Below are 22,203 nucleotides of genomic sequence, written 5' to 3'. Positions count from 1 at the left end.
TTGTGAGTGAAGAGGGACGTAAAAGTCTCGAAAGGTGTGTATGTGGACGAGAGTTTCAGTCAACTAGAGGGTTGAGGATTCATCAGAGCCGGATGGGCTGTGTATGTAAGGTGTGTGAGGAGGTACAACAACGCAGTGCCTTTGAAAAGGAAGAATGTAAGATGAGTGGGAGAAAGAGCCAGGTAGCAAACCACAGTGTTGTAGGTCCTGGGGTCATACTTCAGGAGGGAAAGGATGTGAGGGGGAGTGAGAAATGCCCAGGTATGGGAGAGGATGGATGAAGTGATGTGTGGGGCACTTCGGAGTTTGAAAGGAAGGGTAGAAGACCAAATAAATATACAGCCCAAGCATATATGGAAGTGCTGACAAAATAGCTCAGAGGTTGCGTACTCACCTTGGAGCTGTTTAATCTTGAGTTGAACCAAAATTTGATGAGAGAGGCGCTTTATCACTGGGTGTACCTTGGAGAGACGTTAAGCTGTGTACCATCTACTAAGCATTCACTGGTGGAATTTATAGATCCCAAGGTGTCTTTTTCAAGAGTATGCCATTGTGTGGCGTCTTGGCCAAATTCTATGTTCTCACCCTAACCGATAACACATGCAATGACATGGTGCTCTGTTTGTTATCAACAATAAACATTCACAACTTGTCAAGAGCACCTCAATGCTCTGCAAAAACAATGGGATGCATACCTTGATCTTGATGTGATATATCCAAGATGTCATAAATAGCCCATCAGTGAAAATGCTTTGTGATGCATTATGTTCAAACAAACCAAGGGAAAGGATGAAAGCAAACTAAGGTAGAGTGCAGGAAGAGACTAACCTCATCAGACATGAGAGTAGCAATTGAGCGTCCAATCTCGTGGTATTCTTGGGCCTTTCCTGGAGGCCCGAGTAGGATGAAAATAAATCTGAAAGGCATAACATGACAATCATCAATATCCAGAAGAAGCAAATATCACAAGCAATCGTGGAAAAATATTCACAAAACAAAACCATGACATATCTTTACAGTTAAACAATTACTAAACAGGACAAAACGGAATTAAGATTAAGTTTGAAGCAGGGGGGGGGGGGTTCCTTATGAAGCAGTTTTTTGGCAAGGGTAATACTGGTGGCTTGACGTTGCATTCCTAGCAGTAGTTATGGCAGGAATTTGGAATTTGTTCATGTTGATGATAGCGTACCTACTCTTTATGATGGAGACATTGAGGTCTTTAACATCCACCAACGAATGCTGGCACATGGGACGTCCAGTTTAACTTCCATCCGAGGGATGGCAAACACATTGATGAATCACCCTACCTGTGAAACACCGGGATGACAGTTTATCGCTGTGTTGAGATTCAACCCTCGGCTAGAAAGCTTAGAAGCAAATTTGAGTAAATTTAGGCCTGTGTTTCTTAAACCCTGGGTCGTGACCCAGTGTTGGGTCATCAAGCTGTTTTGAGTGGGTCGCAATGAGGTGCCAAAAAATAAGAAAAAATTCATAAAATGATGCAAGTCATGATAAAGATATGAGGCCGATGCACGTAACACTCGACACAAGATGGCATGAGCTGCCCACAAAGACTGTTGGGTGAGTTGGCTGTCATCATGAGCAAAGTAGGTCCAGTGATGAACTTCATTGAAGCAAGAGCGCTCAACTCTCGGCTGTTCTGGGGAATGTAATCAGATTTCTGATCGGAACATGTAGTATGCACTCGTTTTACCATTCCGAGGTAAGGTGGCTTGAGTGTGGAAAGGTACTTCAGCGAGTTGTAGCCTTGCGGACTGAGCTCCAATTATTTTTGTGTATGAAGAAACATGGTTTGGCTGAAAGGTTCTCCGAGCCAATGTGGTTGCTCTGAGTTACTTATCTTGCAGACATTTTCGGTGAAGCCATCCAGTTGAACACTTCCATGCAAGGCCATGACCACATGCTTATCAGAATGACAGAAAAGACGTCATCATCCAGAAGGAAATTGAAGCTGTGGAAATGGAAAGTTGAGTGAGGGAGGACTGCTGCTTTCCCATCCTTAACTCGACTTCTGGAACACTTTCAGGAAAATGAAAGTGTCATTCAATGACATCAAATACATCTGTGTGGGGCAGTTGGCCAAACTTCGTGAATAATTTGAGCACTACATTCCCACCGACGATGTTAAGAAATACAGATGTGTGCGGAACCCTTTCAATGTGGATGCAGAAGATTTGCTTGAGGAAGTCGCAATGACTGTTGAACTACAGCAACAGTTGATAAAAATCCAGCACGATGAAGCACCAGAATTATTTTGTCCGGACGATATCCGATCTTCAAAAACTGAAACAATATTTTGATAATATAGTTTAATTAGTACATGAGAGTTGATCGTGGAAAATCGTATCATATAATGCATTAAATCGCTCCAAGCTCCTAATTTAAAAAACTAATCGTACTTACAAAAGTGGTGTACGCAACGATTTGTAGCTATGATGAACAGGCATTCGATATGAGTTAGGAAAGTGAAACAAAAAGTTTATCGTTAGTTAAGAAATCGTTGCGGAATGTTCCAAGTCAAGGCTTGGTTGAGCAAGCCAAAAAACATGGTGGCTTCAGACCCCAGCAAGATAACCCAGGATATGCCTTAAGACCCAGAGAGGTGGCCAAGGATCGCATGATGAAGGATATAATTAAATAATGCCGTTAATTATCTTTGAAAGTTAAATGTTTTAATTCACCCAAACATCCAATATTCACTCTTGCACTTTGTTGGAGTTTTCTTAGTCAAGTGATGCAAAAGTTTCCATGCAAAGCCATGCCATGAAAAGTTTCAGGCTGCAAGATTTTATAGTTTTGAAGTTATGGAGGAAACACACACACACAAACACACATTTGGAAACACACACAAACACAGCCTTTTATTAATATTCTAGCAAATACCACCCGTCGCTTTGCTGACGGGAACACTGAGTTGTGGGGGGGGGCGGGGGGGAGAGGGTGGTGATAGAGAGGGGTGGAGGGAGAGTGAGGAGATCGAGGGGTCTGGAAGAATAGGTCTGGAAGAAAGAATAGCACTAAGTTCCTTGACTTTGCAAGAAGTCATGGACTGAGGGTGGCCGGTTCATGGTTTTAGCGCCCACAAGCTCATCACTGGACTTGGTATTCCAACGCTGGTGGTGTGGCAAAGGAGATTGACCATGTCCTCGTTGACGGTCGCTGGAGGATGATCCAGAACTGCAGGGTCTACCGGAGTGCTCAGTTCCTCAATACTGACCACAGGCTTGTTGTAGCAACTCTAAAGCTGCACCTTAAATCCTGAAGAATGGTACCATCTCAGCCGAGGCTGGATGTTGGCAAGCTCAAGGATGAGAGAGTAGCTGAGGAGTTTGCGAACAGGCTGAGTGGACACTTGGGGGGTCAGGGTGCTTTGGGGGGTCCGGAAGAATTATGGATTACCTTCAAGACCACCGTCCTTGATGACCTGACCTGAAGTGCCGGCAGATGTCTTGGAACTCACCGCAGGGCAAAGAAGAATTTTGTCTCTCAAGGGACACTGGATTCCATTGACCAGAGTCGCAGGGCCAGGCTGAATGGCAGAGCTGAGCTGTTCAGGGAGCTGAAGCGTAAAACTGTACGTGCACTAAGGGTGGACAAGGAGGCCTATGTGCGAGGAATCTGTGAGGGGGTAGAGCATCACCTGTGGACAGGTGATCCTCGTCCCGCTTACAGGGGAATTCGCGCATTGCGTTCATCCAAGCCCATCCCTCGGAGCACTGCAGTTCGAGCAGAGAGTGGTAGGCTCTTAACAGAGGAGTCTGAAGTGAAGGCCCGCTGGGCCGGTTACTTTGAGCGGTTGTACCAGGCTCATCCACCAGCTGTCGAGTTGGACGTCAATGGTGTTACAATCCCTGTTGCTGACCCTCCAATCAATTGTGGCCCACCTTCGCTTGTAGAAACACGGGCTGCGGTGAACCGGTTGAAACAGGGTAAAGCTCCAGGGATCTGTGGCATCCATGCTGAACGTCTCAAGGCTGGTGGAAATGCTGCACTTGTGTCGTTGCATGCAGTTTTGTGCTCTGCCTGGAACACAGGCATCATCCCAATTGATTGGAAGAGGGGCCTTGTTGCCCCTCTCTGGAAAGGGAAGGGTGATCGCCAAGACTGCAACAACTACCGAGGGGTGACGCTGCTCTCAGTGCCGGGCAAAGTCTTTGCTCGGATAATTCTCGATAGGGTTCGCCACTATCTGCTTGAGCACCAGCGTCCAGAGCAGTCAGGCTTTACACCAAAGAGGTCAACGATTGACCGTATCCTTGCACTTCGTGTCCTCACCGAACGCAGACGAGAGTTTCGGCAGGGGCTGCTTGCAGCCGATGTTGATCTCTGTAAAGCGTTTGATTCAGTGAATCGGGATGGCCTCTGGAGGATTCTTGGTCTTCGTGGGGTGCCACCAAAACTGATCGATCTGATGTCTGAACTCGACTCTGGTACTGAGAGGGCTGTGAAGTGTGGTGGTACCATCTCTGATATATTTCCAGTTGTTACTGGAGTTCGTCAGGGGTGTGTACTGGCCCCCACACTTTTCAGCACTTGTATGAACTGGCTTTTAGGGAGGATGTCGGAAAGATCAAACTGCGGTGCATCGTTTGGGAATGTCAAGATCTCGGACCTTGATTTTGCAGATGATGCAGTCATCTTTGCGGAGACTTTAGATATCCTTTTGGGGGCCATTGAGGTGCTGAATGAGGAGTCGGAGCCGCTGGGATTGCGGGTTTCTTGGGTCAAAACTAAGATCCAGGCTTTCAATGACATCTTGGATGCTGCTGTCCTGTCTGTGTCTGTTTGTGGTGAGGATGTTGAGGTCGTGGAGAGATTCACTTACCTTGGCAGTGATATTCATGTCTCTGCTGGCTGTGAGTCAGAGGTCAATAGACGTCTGGGTCGGCCTGGGGAGTCATGGATTCACTGGATCATGGGGTGTGGCGCTGCCGGTACCTGTGCGGGAGGACGAAAGTCTGTCTTCAGGTCCTTGGTGCTTCCAGTCTTGCTCTAGGATGTGAGACTTGGACTCTGACCAAGGATCTGAGATGGAGAATTCATTCCTTTGGTATCAGGTCTCTTTGGAGAATCCTTGGCTCTCGCTGGTCAGATTTTGTGTACAACGAGCGGTTGCTGAGAGAGACTCGGATGAGATTTGTTACCTGCATAGTCCGTGAGCGTCAGTTGTGGCTGTATGGACATGTGGCTCGTTTTCCTGACGCTGATCCTGCTCACCAGATTCTCTCAGCGAGGGAGTCTCGTGAGTGGAGGAGGCCAATGGGCCGACCACGTGCCTCGTGGTTGCAGCAGGTTGACCAGCATCTCAGGGAGATGGGGATGGGCCTGGCATCTGCCTGGGGGAAGGCCAGAGGGAGGCTCCTGGAGTACCGGCGGAAAGTGGATGTAGCGACGCGCTGTTCTGGCACATGCACCCATACCTGACCTGACCTGAAGTGTCGGCAGTATGCTCTTTGGGTGAGGATAATTGATCGATGAAATTTAAAATAAAATTCAACGATTTGTGTTCTTTGTTCAGTTGTGAATTTTTCCATGGTTAATTTCCAAATGTTAATCTAAATTTTGAAAAGAAAATGACCGTTTTTACAGCCATTTTTCCCTGCTGTGCAGGGGTTTTGCTTTTTCTTGAGGCAATGTTTTATGGCCGGATGCCCTTCCTGACGCCAACCCTGGTCGCCTCTTACGACACACAGGCATATGGTACACCTATTCTAACCGGGGCATACACCGGGACCAGTACACTGGTCATGGCACTCATTTCATCGACCTCGGAAGGATGACAGGCTGTGTCAACCCCCTGGTGTTAATTCAGCAGCCAACGGGGCTTGAACTCAGGACCCTGGGATCCCAAGCCACCATCCTAACCACTAAGCCAACACCAGGCTTCAAATTCTGAAAAGAAAAGAAAAACAAATTATTAAAAATCAGAAATGCTATTTAATTTCTAAATCCTGAGGTGACTTTTGGGACACACTGTTAATACATTTATATACATATATATATATATATATATATATATATATATATATATATATATATATATATATATATATATATATATATATATATATATATATATATATACACATACACTGAAACGCAAAAGAAACTTACCACCTTTTAAACCTTCAAATATCAACAATAACACTGCGTGTAGTAAATGTGTGAACTTATTTGTGGACAATAGTGTCCTCACTGTCAGACAAAACGGTCACGGATGGTCACCTGAACCTTCAATGGTCACTTCATAACACAGCTGTTGAACAGCCGTTTTGACTGTCAGTGATTAATGCGCTGTCACACCTTGACGATTTAGCCAGCAATGGCAACGTATAAAAACGTATGTAAAACGTTGGCGTACGCTGAAATTTTGATGTTTTTAAAAAACTTTTGGTCGTATTCATAACGTGTTAGTCGTATGCATAACATATTAGTAATGGGCACAGAACGTTTCGTTGTCTTATCGATAACTTATTCCAACGAATGCTTATCCTGTTGTCGGCATTCACAACCGATACCCAACGATAGTTTGACTTGGGCATAGCGCACTGCACGTATTGCCGACGAACTCGTGGCGTAGCCTGTTAAAAACCTGCCGCACGCCGATTTAAATCATAACCGCCTGAGAATTGGAAGTGTCAACCACGCAGTCACACCTTGACCATTTAGCCAGCGCATGCCGACCTATGAAAATTGTGTCTAAAACCCTGGCACACGTCAAATACGGTATGGGTAAGTTGTGTATACGTTAACAGCACGCTGAAAAACGATGAAGTATGCTGTCATATTTTGTGGTACGTGTAGTACGTCGTGAAATTTCAAGCATGCTGAAAATTTTACGACGTACTCGCCGTATGGCTCACACTTTCCGCTACGCTGGGAATAAGTTGTAGGCACAATATGCGATTGTTGACACACGTCAACACAAGTTCCTTGTAAGTTACTCATAAGTCGAAACACGTCAAGGTAATGTTTAGCATTCCCGAAACTTATTTTCTCCGTCAAGGCACATTTTCTTTTTTTCTCCTTGGCTCCGTGAAGGCACGTGACAAAATATCTGAAATTGTTGTTGTTGTTGTTTTTCTTTTTTTATTTTTTATTTTTAGTCCATCACAAATTTTAAAATATATTCGGACATTTGCTTTTAAGTTTCGACGTCGACGTGGCAATATCCTCAAACAGAAAATATTCACAGAGGAGGAACTAAGAATAAGACATGAGCAAACTGAAGAGGCAATCGGACGTGACGTAACGGCACGTGACGAAATATCGGAAGTTATTGTTGTTTTTTTGTTTTTTTTAAACGCTGCCAATACGCCATTATACGGTAGCTGTAAATTATAAACACGTTCAGTAAGTTCTGTGGTCGTCCGGAAGACGTCAATCAAATACGTCTACATACGTCAATATGCATTGGAGGTACGTTACACATCGGTTCAAAGCACGTTACTCATAGGTTAGAAATAAGTTTTGGGTACGCTAAGCATTACCTCGACGTGTTTCGACTTATGAGTAACTTACAAGTCACGTGCCTCGACGTGTGTCAACGATCGCATAACATGCCTCGACGTGTGTCAACGATCGTGTAACGTGCCTACAACACGTTACTCATAGGTTATAAATAAGTTTCGGGTACGCTAATCATTACCTCTATGTGTTTCGACTTATGAGTAACTTACAAGTAACGTGTGTCGACGTGTGTCAATGATCGCATAACGTGCCTACAACTTGTGGCCAGCGTAGCGGAACGTGTGAGTCATACGCTGGCATACGTCGTAAAATTTCAAGCATGCTAAAATTTGAGGACAACCGCAAAGGACAACGATGAAAGCCAGCGTACTACGACGTATGGCAGTGTTTTTCAGCGTACTCTTAATGTTATCAAAACTTACCCATTAAGTATTCGACGTGTGCCATCGTTTTAGACAAATTCTTCATAAGTCGGCATACGCTGGCTAAATCGTCAAGGTGTGACAGCGCCTTCAGCCAAGGGGTACGGGATGATTTTAATGAGCTGCACGTGATGTCTTGATATTGGCTTTAAAAAGGCCAGTGAAAAATGGGCATTTCAATCAACATGCCACAATTGTCAAGGGATCAACGGCAGTGTGCCTTGGGCATACTGAAAGGTGGATTGAGCCACCGTGAGGTGGCACGTCACCTTGGCTGTTCACACCAGACGATATCGGCCCTGGTGGACAGAGACACCCTCCACAACTCTGCAGATGACAGACCTCGATCAGGAAGGCCAAGAATCACCACTGCAACGCAGGACAGGCAGATGGTCCTAAGTCAGATGGCTTCAGCCATTGAGGACTGAGTGGGACAGAATCCAGCAGCAATCCATCCAAAGACTGGTAGGCAGTATGCGCCGACGATGCACTGCCTGTATCCAAAACAATGGTGGCCACACACGCTATTGAAAGGGGACTGACATTGCACCCTGTGCTGTTCTGCACTGTAGAACAAACTTACGACATGGTGTATCTTCGTCAAAAACTTGACATGTCATCAATAAAATGCAAATGTTTCAATTAGCAATTGTTGGTTTGTTCTGTTTTTAACTGTTACAATTTTATTACGTTTCAAACAAGTGGTAAGTTTCTTTTGCCTTTCAGTTTGGGGATGGGCCTGGCATTATTCATATATATATATATATATATATATATATATATATATATATATATATATATATATATATATATATATATATATATATATATATATATATATATATATATATATATATATATACATATACATATATATATACATATACATATATATATATATATATATATATATATATACATATATATATATATATATATATATATATATACATATATATATATATATATATATATATATATATATATATACATATATATATATATACATATATATATACATATACATATATATATATATATATATATATATATATATATATATATATATACATTTATATATATATATATATATATATATATACATTTATATATATATATATATATATATATATATATATATATATATACATTTATATATATATATATATATACATATATATACATATACATATATATATATATATATATATATATATATATATATATATATACATATACATATACATATATATATATATATATATATATATATATATATATATATATATATATATATATATATATATTGTTACGTTTGAGGGGGGGTATGCATTCAAAGGGTAATTAGGATGTTTAATTAGGTATGCCATGCTGTTCGAGTGTACCAGGATCTCGATGTAATAAGTAGCAATTCAGTGGTGATAAGTTGTCTAGTAAATGTCCATTTCTTCAAGGGGGAAATGATAATTGTCACGTAAATAGATAGGGACACGGGATAGGGTAAGTGTGTCTGCGTAAACGCCTTTAATTAGTCCCTGGAGGCTTGCCGTGACGTCACAGGACAGTGGTGCGGATGGCTCCGCCCCGTGATCACGATTGGCGGAAGGCGACGGCGCAGGGCCAATAAAACGGCTCGATTGGAAGTGACGAGGACGGGAGGATAAAAAGGTTCTGTTCAGGGTCGAAAAGGAAAAGGAAGAGGAAGAAGATCGTTACAGAAAAAAAACTGTTCTGGTGGAGGCTGTTGTGCTGGGAGCGTGCTGTGTTGTTGGGCTGATTCGGCCCTGGTTTCATCATGTCTTGTAGCCTTGCTGAGCCTCGTGCCTCACCTCGGTTGGCTCTGGGGTTCTGCTGGCTCGGAGTACGGGGTCGAACGGCGGGCGGACCTGCCTCCCTCTCCTGCTCGCAATTTGGCGCCAGAACTGGCTCCCTGGCGGCTGTGAGCGGACTTTGGCCAAGACCAGGAGGTCGACAGCACCACGGTTTCTCCTGCCCCCCTGACGAGAGCAAGGCCAGCTCGGCCAACGCCAATTCAGGGACTGTTGCATCCACACCATGGGCCAGCCTGACCACCAGGACCAGCTACGTTGTGTGTGTGTGTGTGTGTGTGTGTGTGTGTGTGTGTGTGTGTGTGTGTGTGTGTGTGTGTGTGTGTGTGTGTGTGTGTGTGTGTGTGTGTGTGTGTGTGTGTGTGTACCTGGCGCCTTGGAGGGTTTGAGATTGGTATATCCATTGGAATTGTTTGTGTTTTCCCCACGCCCGAACCCACACCACCATCCCGTCGAATCGCCCCGGATCCCTCCTCTTGCCGAGTCTGATTATTTCTGGTTAGAGAAATAAACGTTATCAACTCAGTGAAAAGTGACTCGTGCCACCTTCCTCGTCCCGTTTGCGGTAGAGCAGGGGTCGGGAACGTTTTTGACTCTGAGAGCCATGAAAGCAAAATATTTGGAAATCCATTTCAGTGAGAGCCATATAATATATTTTATGACTGAATTCAACAAAATGTGAGTATAATAAGCCTCTGAATTTATTCTTTTAAATAATGTTGTTATAATACTCACCATTAATGGGACTTCTGGTGCTGCATGGATTTGCTAATGGCTTTGTAGTCTGGTTGGTACGTGGTGAGGTTAAGCTTCATGCAAGCGTTGAGGCTTTCATCCGTTAGACGTGATCGTAGGTTGGACTTGATGTTTTTAAGATGTGAGAATGACTGCTCACATGCATACGTAGATCCAAACAAGGTCAATACAGCAATACTCACACGCTGCAGTGTGTGGTATGTGACAGGAAGTGCGTTCCAAGTTTTGATAATCAGCTGGTCTTCGGGTTGAAGTTTTTTTCATTTCTGTCCACATGTGCTTGCTCGCCAACTCCGCTTTGTTGTGCGATTCTTTCCAAAGCTTCATTCAGTGACTTGAACTTACTCACCCACATGTCTGAGGCCTTCAGGTCAGCCACTTCTGCTTCAAAATCTCTGACGGAGACACCAGGAATGTAACTCAGGTCGGCTGTGCTCAGTGAACACTCGTTTGGATGGGTGATGAATTTAAAAAGACGAGTGTGCACACGAAATTCTCCAAAGCGTGCTTTGAATGACTGTAGGAGACTGGATGTGAAGCCAGCTAACTGGTGGAGATGAAAGTTTTGAGTGGGCTCACTTGCTGTGCATGCATCTTTAAATTGTCTCAGTTTTTCAAAATGATGAAAAAAAAAAAAGTTATTCAAACTCCAATTTTATCTGCGAGCCAGATGCAATCTTCAAAAGAGCCACACCTGGCTCGCGAGCCACACGTTCCCGACCCCTGCGGTAGAGCGATTAGAACCGCCATCTTTGGGTTGTAGAGGATAAACCGCCTCCATCGTTTCGGCTCATTCTATGTTAGCGGGACTGTTTAAGTCCCGTGAACGTCACTATATATATACATATGTATGTACATATACATATGTATGTATATATGTATATATGTATGTATATATGTATATATATATACATATACATATGTATATATATATATATATATATATCTTCTTCTTCTTCTTCTTTCGGCTGCTCCCGTGAGGGGTCGCCACAGCGGATCATCCGTATGATCCGCATAGTGATTTGGCACATGTTTTACGCCAGATGCCCTTCCTGACGCAACCCTGGTCGCCTCTTACGACACAGGGATAAGGTACACCTATTTTAACTGGGGTATACACCGGCCCAGTATACTGGTACTCATTTCACCGACCTCGGAAGGATGACAGGCTGAGTCAACCCCCTGGTGTATTAATTCAGTGGCCCAACGGGGCTTGAACTCAGGACCTCTCGGATCCCAAGCCGCTGCCCTAACCACTGCGCCAACACCAGGCTCTTATATATATATATATATATATATATATATATATATATATATATATATATATATATATATATATATATATACATACACATATATGTAGCCATTTTAAGGGCGATATTGCATTTTCAATTGAGCTGGCTCGATAGTGTGGGGGAAAAAATTATATTAATGTATTTTAAATTGTAACAAATGGAGTTTCAGAAATGTAACTTTTATGCTGCAAATTGAATTGGCTGTCATTTCTGGCCAAAAGACTTTTGCCCTAAATGATAAGAAATGTGTTGTTCTGGAGCAGAGTGACCGAGCTGATAAATGAACCTTTGCTTAGAAAATGTACGAAGTGGCTTTATGTCTAAAAGACACGTCTACAGTCTGGGTGAATATCCCCCAACCTCTCTCTCATTGAAGTATAAAATGTTTTGAAAGGCACATTTTCTTAGTACGAGCACGTGAGGAAGTATAGTTTCTCAGTGGCTCGTACTCCTTGGAACTGACCAAGTACCAAGTTAGAATAAAACTCTCTGATGTAATGTAGAAGTGAATCGAATCGGGTTGGTCTAACTGTTAACTAAAATAAGAATAAATGAAATAGAACCAAATAATATTGCAATCAAATGGGGATTCTTAAGTTCATTGTACAAAGGTGAGAAGTGTATGGTGTATAATTAGGAAATAAATTGTTTCACAAGGAAGGACTTGTGTGGACATCAGTTTTACCAGTGTCGATAGGGTTTTTTTGTAGGGTTTTATAATCAAATCGGACAAACGTTAAACTCTGTCTGAAGTCAAATAGGATTCCACAATCGACCAGTTAGAATCCTTCAGGAGGACAACGATCACAACAAGGTGGGTTAAAAAATCCACATCACTTGGGATCAAATATCGACCATTCTTTCAACTCTCACAATCGTGGATTGCACGCAGGACAAAGCATCAAAGTGTGCAAGGTCCATCATAATGATATTAAGCTGGATGACTTGTCTGCTAGCGCTAGTTGCATTGGTAGATATTAACGATCCCACCGATGTCTTTTGTGAAAGTTAGTCAAGTTATCACTGGCACCCTGGTCAAATGACATTCTTCCCATCCTCAGTCGAATGTCACAATCCTGGCCTAGCCAGCCAGTTCACAAAATAATTGGGCAAAATACATCCCCCGGCAGATCCCACGAGAAGATGGGAATAAATGTGACCGTTAAAGTCGTCGCAAAACTATTAGTCTTCTCAGGATAATATTTTGCATCAATAAAATAATCATCAAAATGGATATTTCACAGGTAGATTTGAAGTATAACATTTCTATTCTATTTACTCCATTGCAAACACCAACAGCTAACTACAGGAAAAACTTCTGCAGTCTTTTTTTCTTCATTACATGCACAAGTTTGTGTAATTCAAAATGTCCCTGACTCGGTCAGTTATAATTCCCTTGTCTATTTCAATGTCACTTTTGCTTTTCATAACAATCAGATAACATATTGATGAAGTTGAAGTGCTTTGGAATAAAGATGAATGCAACTTTACTCGAGGCACATGCCAGTTTGTATGCAAATTCAAAAGTCTACCTTATGACCCAATTTTATCATCCATTGAAAATCCAGCTTCCTAAAATTTTGATAAGCAATGGAAGTAGAGAGTACCTCATAATTACCACATATATAAAGCCAAAAGAGGACTCACCGGCTGGGGATAGGCACTTCTGTAATGCCTGAAAGCAGCAGAGCAGGCGATAAGCGCACAAAAGCAACAAAAGGCTTCTCCAGGTACTGAAGTTCTCCCACAAAAACGTTTGAAGCCTCGGCACCCGGGGGGATCTTCTTCATGAAACTATGATCCACCTGCAAATAGAAGGACAAAGGAAGATCCTGAGGTATACCAGATCACAAATTGCATGGCAATAAAGCTGAAAACCTTGCTCCCCCAAAATATTTTAAGGAATTTCTGGCAAGGAAATTACCTCAGATTGGAAGCCATTTTGGGCTGATGACCATCACCTGTAATTAAGTGATGGCATCTGCCTTGACGGGAACACTAATTTATGATTAATGATTAGACATAACTTCAAGACAAATACTCGATAAAACCTGACTTGATTAGAATTTATTTTCACGATTAGTCAAGCTTAATGGATTATCAAATAACAAATGTTTGTTGTTTTAAAAAAATAAAAAGGCAAAAAAAAAATCCTTCAATTTTAAAATTTTCCACGATCAACTTTCACGGACGAATTTATTAATTGTTAATCACTTTAAAAAAAAATTTAAACACAAAAATTAAACCCACCAAATTAATGGAATTTTTTGAAAAGATAAAAAAATAACAAAATAAATGAGTAAAACCCCCTCGCCCATCGAAAAAACAGACTTAACTCGAGGGGGAGCACTCGGGAGAGTGCAAAACCTCCGCCGCCAATACTGCTGGGTCACTCAAGTGAACCTTATATCTTATTCATTAAATATGTCAACAGTGCTGACAGAGTTATAGTTCTTTTCTCCAACATTTTTTTTTGGGGGGGTGGGGGTTGGATAATCATTTAAAACATGTAGAAATGCAAAAAAAACATTTTTTTTCTCTAACAATTTTTTTTTTTGGGGGGGGGTTGGAAATCACTTAAAACATGCAGAAATGCAAAAAAAAAAAATTTTTCTCTAACAATTTTTTTTTGGGGGGGGGTGGAAATCACTTAAAACATGTAGAAATGCAAAAAAAAAAAATTCTCAATTTTTTTTTTGGGGGGGGGGACCAAGTCCAAAATCTAATGGCATTATCCCTGGACCATACCTAACCCGCCCCCCCCACCAAGTTTCGTCAAAATCCGTCGAGGAGTTTTTTTCCGTAATACTGTTCACAAACAAACAAACAAATAAACCAATGTCACCCGCAGGGCGACCCGTATCTTGCCAAAAGGTGACCACGTGTGACTTCCTTGAGGTCACACTGAGGTGAACAGAGCTGCTATCCACCAGGAGCGACTCCTTGAGGAATATCTGCCTACGAGAGATTCCGATGAGAATCGTTTTACAGAGTAACCATGAAAAATATGCGTTTGCCTCATAACGTCACCAAATGACGTCATAATGTCTCAAGCTTGACATATCTAGAAAGCACTCATCGAGGTGTTCAATTCGAGGTACTACACGATATGGTTCCTAAAACTTGAAAATTTGACCTTGGGGTCAAATATGTTTGACCTGAGGCGCTAACCATGAAGGTCAAGGCCAATCGCCACCAAAAATTAATCAGCTGAGCGCCAAACCATGAACTATATTCCTATGAAGCTTGAAGACGATTCGATCAAAATTACTCAAAAAATAAGGGTTTCGTCGACCCCCCCTGATTTGCGACAAAGTGACCTTGACCTTGACTTGACCTTCAAAATTTTATGCGCTGTAAGGGACCTCTATTGGCCTCTGATATGCGAAGTTACAAAAATTTCCAATGATAACTGTGCTCTGCAGAATTTTTTATACGTGATTACAGACAAACAAAAATACAAAAAAAAACAAAAAAAAAAAACATACAAGCTGACTAACATATCTTGCAAAAACTTCGTTTTGGCAAGATAACAAACAGAAAGGGGTGAAAACACTAACCTCCGATCTTCGATGGCGGAGGTTAAAAATGGTATTGATGCGGGATTTTGTTCTTCCCCCGCCAAAGCCAGAATTTGAATGGCGTTTCCCCGCTGGACAGCCTAGCTCAGACGCTGCTTGAACCAGACCAGTTGCCTTAAAAAACAAATGTTCTTAAACTAAAACTACTATCAGAGTAGCAGCTGAAACCAAAATTATATCCAGGTGCCTCCTGATGACAATATCTTTTCTCTTTGCTTATTACCCTCGCCAAAGCAGAGGATATTGCATTTGGGTCCGTTTGTCTGTCTCTGTCTGTCTATTACTTGTAAAATCGAAGATTTTTCAAGTATATTGGTCAGCGAATTTTGTTATTCCGTCTGTCTGTCTGTTTGTTTGTCAATCGCCGACAGGTCACAATTTTAAACCGATCTTCCAAAACTTCACCACATGGTAGAGTTTGTCATAAGGAAGAAGCCTATTGTTTTTGAGGTCAAAAGGTCAACAAATCTGTCGAATTTCTAAAATCCTCAATTTTCATCCGATTGACCAGAAATTTGAACATGATCTTCATATCAACTTACTGAATTCAATGACCAATTATTTCTGAGGTCAAAATTGGCCTAAAGGTCAGCAACTTCGGTGAGATTTCTGAAATCCTCAATTTTCATCCAATTGACTTGAAATTTGAAGAGGATTTATACTTCAAATGAATGAATTCAACCAGGCAATTTTTTGAGGTCAATATTGACCAAAAGGTCAACAGAGGCCAAAGGTTAACAACTTAGGTGAGATTTCTAAAATCCTCAATTTTCATTGACTTGAAATCTGAAGAGGAATTGCATGTTTGGTCATTGAATTTAACCACCAAATATTGTTGAGGTCAAATTTGTTTTTTGGGTTCTGCAAGTGTTGTGCTCTGCACGACGTCTTTTTCGTGTTTATTTGTTTTTTTTTGTCTGCACAGAACTTTAGTGTTTTTCTTCACAACCACTTGTTGGATCGAGACAATTTTTTCACCATATAAGTGACGACCACTCATGTAGAATGTTTCATGACAATTTTGATGTCATATGTCATGTCGTGTGGTAGCCATGTTGGAAAAACGAAAAAAAAATTGGGCCTCTGTATATTGAAACCATAGCAAGGCAAAAATTGAAACTTGGCATGTGGCACGTACTCCTCATGGGGAATATGTGTGATTTTATGACGGCATAGGTGCCTTCATTATGACGTCATAATTGCATATGTAGAACACTACATCTGATCAGTATGAAAATATTTGACAGTCATCGAAGGATAAAATAGTCCACAGAAAAAAAAAATGATGACGTCATCAGTCACATGATTCAGCAGCCATATTGTTTAAAAAAAATTGTTTTAACCTTTAAAAATCTTCTTTGAAGTGGCTGAACAGATCGAGGTGAAAACTTTACACGTATGACCGCCTATCCATGAGGAGCAAAAGGCTCACACATATGATGTCACAGGTCACATGATTTTGCAACGATCTTGGATTTACCCTAAAACCTACAAAAATAATCTTCTCCAGAAAGGCTAGACATTAATATAGACATAAACAGAGAAAGGCTGGACAAATTGAGGGAAACTTCACACACATTTTCCCCAAGCCATGGGTGTACAAGTTTGCTTAGGAATAATTGAGAGGTCACATCGTTTGGCAGCCATATTGGATCGAAGAAAAATATTAAATAACGTTTTCTCTGGAACATCGACATGATGTTTTCAGAACATCGACAGTTTTCACTCAAATATAGCCAAGGCATTTCTCCATGATATGTGCTATAAATTTGTGGTGACTCATGTTTACTCTGCATTATGTGAAATTGTTTAAATTCTGCAATATCCATGCTTTTTTGTCTTTAATAAGTGAGTATTAAGAAATTATTGAGTCGAGAATTATGGTATTGCTACTAGATATTATTTTATTGATAAATGTATTAATTTATATGGGGAAGCAGCTACATAGTGAACTCCATGTTAATTAATATAAAATAAATTACAAATTAAACAGTCATTTTGTAATATTCGTGGGTCCATTGGTCTGATGGACCAAATTTTCATTGGTCTTCACAGCCTTGTTGCATACCCGCCTGCTGTACTGCAAGGGAATTAGCTTGCCTTTCACTAAGCCCAGATGTGCTTGGGGCCAACACGGGGATTATAATAAATATGTTCCTTATTATTGTTGCCATATGATACTATTATTCTTATTATTGTTGTAAATATTATTAGTGTTAATTAATACATGATTTGTTGCAATGTTATCATTGTTTTTGTTATATATTTTGTAATTAGAATGCCATGCCATGGTAGGACATATTAAGCTGCTATATATATATATATATATATATATATATATATATATATATATATATATATATATATATATATATATATATATATACATATATATATATATACCTTAATATGGCGTGCGTTTAAAACATGGGAATTCTAATGGATTTTTTGTAGTACAGTCGAGTCTTAAAGGGTCTACAGGATCTACAGTCTTGAGGGACTTTTGTGTTCTTCGGAACTTTTTGGGACTTGTGAGTCCTCAGGAACTTTTTTGGACTTTTGGGTCCTCACAAACTTTTCGGGTCCTCAGGGACTTTTGGGTCCTCGGAGATCTTTTGGATCCTCGGAGACCTTTGGGTCCTCGGGAACTTTTTAGAGTTTTGGGTCATCTAGGTCTTTTGGGTCTTGGTGGTCTTAAAGGGTCTTCAAAGTTCAAAGGGGTCTCAGCAGACAAAAGGGTCAAAATGAACATTTCAAGAGTGCATAATTAATGAATAGAATACGTAATTAATAGACAACATGTAACACACACACACACACACACACACACACACACACACACACACACACACACACACACACACACACACACACACCATCCATTTATAATACACTTACATTTCACGCACATACCCGGCAACTCATTACAACTGTTTTGTTCCTTGTTTTCAGATACCGAGGACAGTTCATTGCTGAGTATATCATGGAAATATGCTTAAACGTTGTGCAGCATTGAGCTGACATGGGAACTACAGGAGAGCCCTACAGCAGAGTAATGTTTCCCCACTGATGAAGTAGAACGTGCCAAATGGATGAATGCGATGCCAAATAGTGCAGGCAGTGTGAATGGGTGAAATGAACTATTTTTCTGTGCATCACACTTTGATTGCAAATGGGTCCCAACAGAAGGAAAGCGACTTGTGGGACCTCCGACAGTTTTTACGAGAGTGCTGAAGTCAGTCCTGAAGCAGTCGATTACCTCTCCCCAGGCCAACAACAATGACTTCTGCTGTTGTTCGTGAACAACCTTGCAGATAACAGCTTGACAAAAATGATAAGATTTGTCGCTTTGAAAAGTTTGCAGAGGACATTGGCAGACATTTATCAGATTTCAGCGAAAAGCGCAATGGAGATTATCTTTCCATGTTCGTGGTGGATGACATTGGAAGAATAGTGTTCCATTTTCTCTCTTTCAAGAGAGTACAGTCACCCTTTGGATTCCTATGATCGATGAAGGTGGAGAAGCATGGTTATGAGATATTGAAACAAAACTTCAAACTGCAGAAGAACAGTCTTCTGAACAGATGATTTCAGATTGAGGAGGTCCTCACTGTTATGAACAATCATGAAGTATCAACCAATGACACTTTAAATGACACTAAATTTAACCAAAGACACTTTAAACCATAAAGTTGTTTTCATCGGTGGATTCCTGGCATACAACATCAAAACGGGCATGCTGAAGACGAGGCAGAGGATGACATGGTTTCAAGCGAATTTATTCAGGGATTGGGTCGAGGGGAGTGGAGCATTTCCCCATTGGCCACTGCATTCTTTGTTCACAGTGCTATCCACCTCCTTGTAGTCAGATACCCAAAAGTAAATGTAGCTCATATTTCAAAGAAGTTCTGTCGTTTGTAGATGTCCCTCTGGCTGAAAACTTGAAGGCTCATCGCAAACTTGCCAACGTGATACTCAAGGCTCATATCAACGATGCCAGTGATCCAGAGAAACAACTTGGCTCTCTTTGACGCAAGAAGCTTCAACGTGAAAAACAACGACTTTGAGTGACCATAATCATCTCTCCAAATAATCATATTTGCCGAGCTTCATCGATTTTATGTTATTGCAATTTCCATTTGTTACATGATTCTTCTTTCCTTGTAAAACTCGTTTAAGTGTTGAACCCTTTGCAATCAGGAACAAGTTGGCTCATCACATTCATATAGCATCAGTGTGGAGTATTGTCTGATGGATAGATACCTTAAATTATAATGAATCTGAGCTAACTTAGAGTGTGGGAAAACAATTGCTCTAATTTCCCATAGGTATTGCAGAGTTTAAGCAATGTTGCAAAATGCATAGTATACATCAGTCATCACAATTTTTTTTTAGCACATATGATGAAGAAATGTCCGCTATATTGGAGTGAAACCCAAGTTTAATTCTGTCTATTAGTTGACAAATTATGTAGCTATTTATAAATACATTTTCAGGCCTGTTTCACAGCGTCGGACCCAGTCCCAGGATCCGAGCATGAGCGCCTGCATTCCATAAGTTAAGGTGTCTATGGGTCAGACAGACAAACACCAAATTGCATATTTTAATATGATGATAATGTGTGATTATTTTATCAAGTTTTTTTTGGATCATGTAATCTGCCATGACGTAGAAAGTCAAACTAATGGGGTCACTTGAAGATGTGTACATTTTTCCTTCAGTATTGCTGATGAAAATGTACGTCTTAAGTTTCAGCTTAATAGTATAGTGTTTGTGTGTGTGTGTGTGTGTGTGTGTGTGTGTGTGTGTGTGTGTGTGTGTGTGTGTGTGTGTGTGTGTGTGTGTGTGTGGGGGGAGGAAGAGGGAGTGGGGGGGGGGGTTGGGGGCTCTTATTTTGCAAGGAAAAATAACTATGAACATTTGGTTTACCTTTTACTGCAATGCCACAATTATAAAGCTGCAGTTTCTTGTTTTTCTCCAGTACTTTGCTTATCAACATGCAGTTTCTCACTGTATTTCAGTCATATGCCATTGAGAATGAAGTAGAAAACAAGATCGATAGATCATCATGACGTTACATGAGAAAAACCTGTACCCATATCAATCCCTTTCCCCACAGTTAGTGCAGCCGACTTGCATCAATTAAAAAACGAACTTTTTGACATTGTGACGTCGACTGATATGCCTCCACCTACATTATTACATCATGATACATGCTTGTAGCAAGTTTGATTTAAATCCATTGTCGATTATTGTCCTTGCAATTCATGTGAAAGTACAATGAAATCTGCCAATATGTTTTTGGCCTACCTACGATGTATGTACAAGCCCCTGCATAAAAAAGATCCGCTGTTGTTCTTGTTGCATACTCCTTTGGGATCATCAGGGTAACTATTCCAGGTCATGAATGTAAACAACTGATAATTTACTTTGGACAGGTCACAACTCCATTTCTGCATCAGTCCTATACCAAAACAGTAGTTTTGACTTTGACAAGCTTAATTGGCACTCGGTGGCCCCCTCTCCTTTTTGCAAAGCAACGGTCAGAGTGAGAGCGGAGCCAGCTTAATATTGTCTCCAACTGAAAGTGTATTGATTTATGTAATACGCTGTCTGTGAAACGTGGCAATACATAATTGGGCCTGAGATCAAAGCAAGTACTCTAACGCTAAGCTCCATAATCCTGCTAAGCTCTCAACATACTGTATGTATGTGCAAAATGAAAAATCGAAGTAAAATAATTTCAATATTTTAATTTAATTAATTATCATTCATAAGGAACAACCCATTTCCATCAGAGTGTCAGCGAAAGAAAAATAAAATTTTCAACTATTCGACTTTACATGTAGCAATTTTGAAGCTCAAAGCAGAACTCGTTTAATTGGAGGAATTGAACGGCACAAGTCCATGTTCGTTATTCTTTCAAACAAAAAGATAGTAAATAACCAGCAAACACAACTGCTAGGTCATGAATGCAACATGAACTACAAATACCAAACTTATGCCTTTTTATTTCTGTTGAAGCACACGCACCCGGTTGTGTTAGAATGCAAATGGAAGAGGTCATGAAGCGCGTTTACAAGGCCCTTTCATCGACTGCAAGAAACTGCCATGACTGCAAAGCAGGTTTGAACATAATGGTGAGCGAGGCGGTCGGCTACACTCATTATACAGTATGGGTAGGACTTGTGTGAAAACTTGGGGCTCGAGGGTACAAAGGGTCCCTTGTTATACTGATAAATCACCCCCTTTTCAGCCTCAGGACAACAACAGAATGGCAAGCATGCCCCAAAAATACAAATAATATGCGTGAAAAGTGTGAAATTAGTTTAAAGTGAGAGGAAGCAATATATTTCAAAGGTGTGTTTCTACGTGATTGCTTTTTTAAAACCACTATTATTCGTAAAATAAAGAAGTAAATAACATTATATAAAACTACACTGCTCAATGTACTGCACATAGCATTCTACAAAAGTTATCAGAGGTCAATTTGCAATTACATAGCATCGTCTAAAAGCATAAAAGTTTTGTTTCCTGGCGAATGTATGCATGCGAGTACACAAAGTTGTTTTTGTTCCAAGCTTGTACACAAAAAGGATTAGGCCTACACTCTGTTGAGAAAATGTTTAAAAAGCAGCACCAGGATTTTTGCGTATAATCAATTAACGGGATTCTGCTCGATGAATAAATTGCATTGGTGCCAATAATAATTACACTGTAAATTAAGTACATAGTATGATTAACTTCTGTGATTAAATCTCTCAATAATCATTTCAAGCTCATAGATCTTGACAGTCAAGTCAAAATCTGAATAAAGACATCTCAG

General features: G+C 40.8%; 1 protein-coding gene across 6 annotated transcripts in view; it reads right to left on the bottom strand.

Moving 5' to 3' along the window:
• Positions 1-22,203, bottom strand: part of LOC147021607 (electroneutral sodium bicarbonate exchanger 1-like) — a 265,236-nt gene that overhangs the window by 121,495 nt on the left and 121,538 nt on the right. For all 6 annotated transcript variants that reach the window (XM_085891723.1, XM_085891721.1, XM_085891722.1 and 3 more), the window contains 2 exons: positions 13,444-13,601; positions 829-916 (listed from right to left, as the gene is read on the bottom strand). In XM_085891723.1, the coding sequence (XP_085747849.1) occupies positions 829-916; positions 13,444-13,601 (246 nt within the window). The remainder of the gene's footprint in view (positions 1-828; positions 917-13,443; positions 13,602-22,203) is intronic.

Source organism: Eptatretus burgeri, chromosome 8 (assembly GCF_056783735.1).
Source record: "Eptatretus burgeri isolate ZD-2024b chromosome 8, Ebu_testis_v1, whole genome shotgun sequence".
Lineage (NCBI taxonomy): Eukaryota > Metazoa > Chordata > Myxini > Myxiniformes > Myxinidae > Eptatretus > Eptatretus burgeri.
Note: the sequence above shows the minus strand (reverse complement) of the source record. Positions and strands in the feature narration are given on the sequence as shown.